Source organism: Aegilops tauschii, chromosome 7 (assembly GCF_002575655.3).
Source record: "Aegilops tauschii subsp. strangulata cultivar AL8/78 chromosome 7, Aet v6.0, whole genome shotgun sequence".
Taxonomy (NCBI): Eukaryota; Viridiplantae; Streptophyta; class Magnoliopsida; order Poales; family Poaceae; genus Aegilops; species Aegilops tauschii.
The window spans coordinates 518,021,807-518,027,980 of NC_053041.3; the positions used below are offsets into that span (position 1 = coordinate 518,021,807).

Below are 6,174 nucleotides of genomic sequence, written 5' to 3' on the forward strand. Positions count from 1 at the left end.
ATTGGAGGCCACCACTGCATTTGAAGTCGGGACAACATCTGATCCCAATCCGAGCAAGAAGAAGAAGACCAAGACGCCGAAGGCAAGAGGTCCGGCATTCTCAAGATTTGAAGATATCTTGTTGGTCAAAGCTTGATTGGACACAACGATGGATCCAATATGCGTCACCAAGCAAAAGGGAAACACCTATTGGACGAAGATTTGGAAGGAGTATCATGAGCAAAAGGAGTATGTGGAGCCGCATCCTATCGTGACCACTCGCAATGTGGCATCTCTCCAACATCGTTGGGGGATCATTCAAGGGGAAGTGAACAAGTACGTCGGCTACTACGCAGAAGTGACCAAACGCCCTCAAAGTGGGATGGGAGTCGCAACTCACGTAAGCTCGATTGCCTCATCTTGTCGTCCATTGCATATGCTTCTTGTGTTTGCATTCTTGTGCTCATACATATGTTGTTCGCCAGACGGTGGTGACGGCCACTTTGTATCACTAGGTGGAGAAGAAGCCATTTGCTTTTAGCCATTGTTGGGTCATATTGAATGGCAAGCCAAAGTGGAACCAAGTTGTGGCCGACCTCAAGTCCGGCAAGAAGAGGAATGATGGCTCAAGCTCCAACAAATCAATTGGGTTGGACGATGAAGATGGCGGTGTTGTCGTGGAGAATGGAAAAGCCACCGTGTCAAAGGACAACCACCAAGTCATGAGAAACAAGTGGGAGAAGGCACGTGCCGACCGTGATGCCGCGGCTACCAAAATGTCGTCAACATGGACGGGCATTTTTTCCGTGAGGGGGAACAAGAAGGCGGAGAGGTACAAGCTCATATTTGATGCGCAAAAGAAAAGGATGGAGTAGGACCGGAAGAGGGCGTAGAAGAAGCTGGAAATTGAGAGGGAGAAGATCGAGTTGGAGAAGCAACAAGCGGCGATCAAATGGGAGCTCGAGAAGGCCAACCCATTTGGCGACATAGAGCTTGAGAAGGAGAGGTTGCAACTCGCACGGGACGCGGAATATGCGAGGATCGTGTTGGCGGACGAGACCCTCTGTGATGAGCATTCGAAGAAGTGGCTTGTGGACAAGAAGATGGAGATCAACGATCGTAAGAAGTACGAGGCGGCGAGGGCGGCTGTGGCCCGGATGCAGTCGGAGGAGGCGGCCCGGATGCAGGCGTTGCAGGCAGTCCGGATGTAGGCGGAGCAGGCAGCCCGGATGCAGGCGGAGTAGGACGCATTCCGCCTGGAGCAAGACGCATTTCGCTCAGAGCAGGCGCCGAGCCAGTGATCAGAGGCCATCCGTCACGCTCGGACATTGATTTCATTTTGCCATGTCTGATTTGTTGAACTATGATGTTCTTTGCTTTGCTTCAAACTTTGGCATTCAGACAGTTTGTACCGTATAATCGACGTGCATGGATTGCATGTATTTATGGATCGAATTTTGCGGTATGTAGATGTGCGGCGCAACATTTGAGGGGTGGCAAGTCAGTGCCCGCGGCGCGTTTGCGGGCGTTTTGAGGGACCGGATTTGTCAAGTCCGACTGGAGATGGCAATTTTCACCCCACGGAAGAAAAACCAGGCAATTTTCAGTGTAAGATAAGATCAGAGAAGGGTACGTGATGCAACCATGAAATCATCCGCCCGTAATGTGCTAATCACAAGAATTGGGATCCGTTTCCTGTTTCTCTCCGGTTTCAAACATGCTGCAAGTGGAGGCGAGATGAGAATCATATTCCCTGCGATCGTTTCCCACACACCTGCCACTTGCCAGTTGCTAGTATCACCCCGGCCGGCATGGAATAAAGGCAACTTCCGTCCGCTTCCTTGCTAATTAAGCTTACACGATACACACACCCCATGCACGTACCCACGCACGTACTTCACCATTTTTCGCCCCTCCAGCTAGCGCACAGTGAGCACCGAATTCCTCCAGCCCTTGACCTCCGATGCAATGCAACCAGTGCACCGTACTGTCTCCATGAGTGCACCAGGGCACCGTGAAGCCGGAAATTTACCCTGGCATGCACGTGGTCACCGCTTGATCCCTCTCCCCTGCACGTATAGTTGTATACTCGTCGCTGTACAAAAGTTGGTTCACCGGAGCCAAAGCTAAAGATCGATCGATCGATCATCGGTGGGGGGAGAGAAAACCGCATAAACAAAGCCCATCCCACAGACCAAAGAATCGATTCGATTCCCCGTGTGGAGATGATGATATCTTTACTTAGCGCGCTCGTACCACTTTTAATCGCCTTTCCTCCCTCGTTCGATCTCCGCTAATTTCCCGTCGCTGGCTCGCCTCTCAGCTCAAAAGAACCCTAGAAAGGCTGCCTAGCTTCTCCCTGAAACTACTTTGGAGCTCTCATGGCTCACACAAAGGCAGATTAAGCTGTCCGTGTACACACACACACATACTGACAGACAGGTTCGGCTAGCTTAGTTGTGTAGATCGCGACCCTGCGTATACCTTCCTTCTCGCCGGGGTCTCCGCCGGCCGTCGCTTTGCTTGCCGGCAAGGCTTCCCGGATCCTCCCCTTCCTCCCAGCTACATTTGGCCTCACCGAAAGCTGCTCTGCTACTGCTAGCCTGCGCGTGACAAGGCTTCTGCGTGCGTGGCTTCGTGCATGTGTTCGCGCGGCCAGGGTGGCGCTCTAGCGCAAGCTTCTTCTTGGCGGTACTAGTTTCTTGCTGCCGCATATATGCCTGGCTCGCGCGTCGCCTGCCATTTACGCTTGCTAGATGAACGCCGCATGCCACTGTTGCTGACGTGCAGGGCCTGATCGACCAGAGTGTACGTGCTGCGAATCTCTTTGGACGTTGATCCGTTCGTCTTGGAAGATTGGGTGAGTGGGTCAAAATTAAGATGATCTTTCAATGGTGAAATTGTATTGTGTTGTATAGTTTGTTTCATGGTGTTTTATTCGATCTGAAATGTGTGTCTATTGTCTCTGTTTTGCTGGGATGGAGACAGGAAGATCGAACCTGCTGAGACGTGGTGCTTGATCGTGGTTGAGGTGATCGAGGAAGGATGGGCGGCAACCATGAGGCGCACCACGAGGACTTTCAGCTCAAGGACACGAACCCGCTGCTGGGCGAGCAATGGCCCAAGGGGGCGGCGGGCCCGGCGCGGCCCGCCGTGGGCGGCGGCATCGCGGGGTGGCTGGGCATGGACAAGCCGTCCAGCACGTACGACCTGGTGGAGCAGATGTTCTTCCTCTACGTGCGCGTGGTGAAGGCCAAGGACCTGCCGCCCAACCCCATCACCGGCGCGCCCATGGACCCCTACGTGGAGGTGAAGCTGGGCAACTACAAAGGCACCACCAAGCACCGCGCCACCCCGGAGTGGGACCAGGTCTTCGCCTTCTCCAAGTCCCGCGTCCAGTCCAACGCCCTCGAGGTCTACCTCAAGGACCGCGACATGCTCGGCCGCGACGACTACGTCGGCCGCGTCCTCTTCGACCTCGCCGAGGTGCCCACCCGCGTGCCGCCCGACAGCCCGCTCGCCCCGCAGTGGTACCGCCTCGAGCAGCGCCGCGGCGGCGACGCCGGCTACAAGGTGCGCGGGGAGCTCATGCTCGCCGTCTGGATCGGCACCCAGGCCGACGAGGCCTTCCCCGAGGCCTGGCACTCCGACGCCGCCACCGTGCGCGGCGAGGGCGTCGCCAGCGTCCGCTCCAAGGCCTACGTCTCGCCCAAGCTCTGGTACCTCCGCGTCAACGTCATCGAGGCGCAGGACGTGCAGCCGCAGTCCCGCGGCCGCGCCCCCGAGGTCTTCGTCAAGGCGCAGCTCGGCAACCAGGTCCTCAAGACCTCCGTCGTGCCCGCGCCCACGCTCAACCCGCGCTGGAACGAGGACCTGCTCTTCGTCGTCGCCGAGCCGTTCGAGGAGCAGCTGGTCATGACGGTGGAGGACCGGGTGTCGCCGCGCAAGGACGACCTCCTCGGCCGCGTCCAGCTCCCGCTCACGCTCTTTGAGAAGCGCCTCGACCACCGCCCGTTCGTGCAGTCCCGGTGGTTCGACCTCGAGAAGTTCGGCATCGCCGGCGCCATCGAGGGCGAGACGCGGCGCGAGCTCCGCTTCGCCAGCCGCGTCCACGTCCGAGCCTGCCTCGAGGGCGCGTACCACGTCATGGACGAGTCCACCATGTACATCAGCGACACCCGCCCCACGGCGCGGCAGCTCTGGAAGCCGCCCGTCGGCGTGCTCGAGGTCGGCATCCTCAGCGCCACCGGCCTCCAGCCGATGAAAAAACTGGAAGGCCGGGGAAGCACCGACGCCTACTGCGTCGCCAAGTATGGGCAGAAGTGGGTGCGCACGCGCACCATGATCGGCACCTTCAGCCCGACGTGGAACGAGCAGTACACGTGGGAGGTGTTCGACCCGAGCACCGTCATCACCATCGGCGTCTTCGACAACTGCCACCTCGGCGGCGGCGGCAACGGAAACAACGGCGGAGGAGGTGCAGGAGGAGGAGGAGGGCCTCCGGCGAGGGACGCACGCATCGGCAAGATCCGCATCCGCCTATCCACACTGGAAACCGACCGCGTGTACACGCACGCGTACCCGCTGATCCTGCTGACGCCGTCGGGGGTGAAGAAGATGGGCGAGCTCCGGCTGGCCGTGCGCTTCACCTGCCTCTCCATGATGAACATGGTGCACCTCTACACGCAGCCGCTGCTCCCCAAGATGCACTACCTGCACCCCTTCACGGTCACGCAGCTGGACGCGCTCCGGTACCAGGCCATGGGCATCGTGGCGGCGCGGCTGGGCCGCGCGGAGCCGCCGCTGCGCCGCGAGGTGGTGGAGTACATGCTGGACGTGGAGTCCCACATGTGGAGCATGCGCCGGAGCAAGGCCAACTTCTTCCGCGCCGTCTCGCTCTTCTCCGGCGCCGCCGCCGCCGCGCGGTGGTTCGCCGACGTCTGCCACTGGAAGAACGTGGCCACCACGGCGCTCGTGCACGTGCTCCTCCTCATCCTCATCTGCTACCCGGAGCTCATCCTCCCCACCGTCTTCCTCTACATGTTCATGATCGGCCTCTGGAACTACCGCCGCCGCCCGCGCCACCCGCCCCACATGGACACCAAGATGTCCTGGGCCGAGGCCGTGCACCCAGACGAGCTCGACGAGGAGTTCGACACCTTCCCGACGTCGAGGCAGCAGGACGTCGTGTACATGCGCTACGACCGGCTGCGCAGCGTCGCCGGCAGGATACAGACCGTCGTCGGCGACATGGCCACGCAGGGGGAGCGGCTGCAGTCGCTGCTCAGCTGGCGCGACCCGAGGGCGTCCTGCCTCTTCGTCTTCTTCTGCCTCATCGCCGCGGTGGTGCTCTACGTCACGCCGTTCCGGGTCGTGGCGCTCGTCGCCGGGCTGTTCCTGCTCCGGCACCCGCGGTTCCGAACCAAGCTGCCGGCCGTGCCAAGCAACTTCTTCCGGCGGCTGCCGTCGCGGGCGGACAGCATGCTCTGAATTACTATGAGTGACCTACTCCTATAAGGCTTGTTCTTCGATCGGGTCAGAATCCAGACTTCTGATTTTCTTTTTCCAAGTAAAAAAAGACTCTGATTCGTTTTCATATGAGAGTGTTTGTTAATTATAAATGCTGAGTTTGAACACTGTGGGTTTGAGAACACCCCCCGTGTAAGTGTAACTATGTTTGTCTCGAGAAGAATGGCAATAATTGCATGCTTGAAGCTATAGGAATAAAAATGTTTTTTTATGAAGGCAATATATGAATGGAATTGCTAATTCACATCATCTATAAGTTCTTAGGCCTTCTTTGGTTCATAGGGTAAGAAAATCGTAGGAATAGAAAAGTCATAGGAAATGAGATGACATGTATCTCAAATCCTATGAGTAGAAATAGGAAAGGAGATGCCCTTTGATTCACATCATAGGATTTTTTCCATTGAGTCTAGGCTAATGTTTATTTTCCTATGAAATATGGAGGATAGGAAGAATTCCTTCATAGGAATAGGATTCCATTCCTACAAACCAAAGGGCTCTAAAGAAATTTTTCCTATAGAAATTATATCCTATGAAATTCCTATAAGATTTCTCTAAACCAAAGGAGGCCGCCATTGGATATACATGTTGTAAATTTCGTGCAAACATCCATATCTGGAGTTGCGTTTTTTGTTGTGCGCTCCCGTGCCTCGTTTTGTTGGCCTGGTT

At 56.8% G+C, this 6,174-nt stretch overlaps 1 protein-coding gene across 3 annotated transcripts; it reads left to right on the forward strand.

Moving 5' to 3' along the window:
* Positions 1-2,248: 2,248 nt before the first annotated feature.
* Positions 2,249-5,728, forward strand: LOC109739921 (FT-interacting protein 1). Of its 3 annotated transcripts, XM_020298988.4 has the most exons (3): positions 2,250-2,670; positions 2,770-2,839; positions 2,968-5,728. In XM_020298988.4, exon 3 carries the CDS (start codon positions 3,025-3,027, stop codon positions 5,467-5,469), a length of 2,445 nt encoding a protein of 814 aa, XP_020154577.1. In that variant the 5' UTR covers positions 2,250-2,670; positions 2,770-2,839; positions 2,968-3,024; the 3' UTR covers positions 5,470-5,728. The 3 variants fall into 3 exon arrangements, with proteins under 3 accessions (XP_045086729.1, XP_020154577.1, XP_020154575.1); XM_045230794.2 differs by having other exon boundaries at positions 2,249-2,839; positions 2,964-5,728; XM_020298986.4 differs by having other exon boundaries at positions 2,250-2,839.
* The last annotated feature ends 446 nt before the right edge of the window (positions 5,729-6,174 follow it).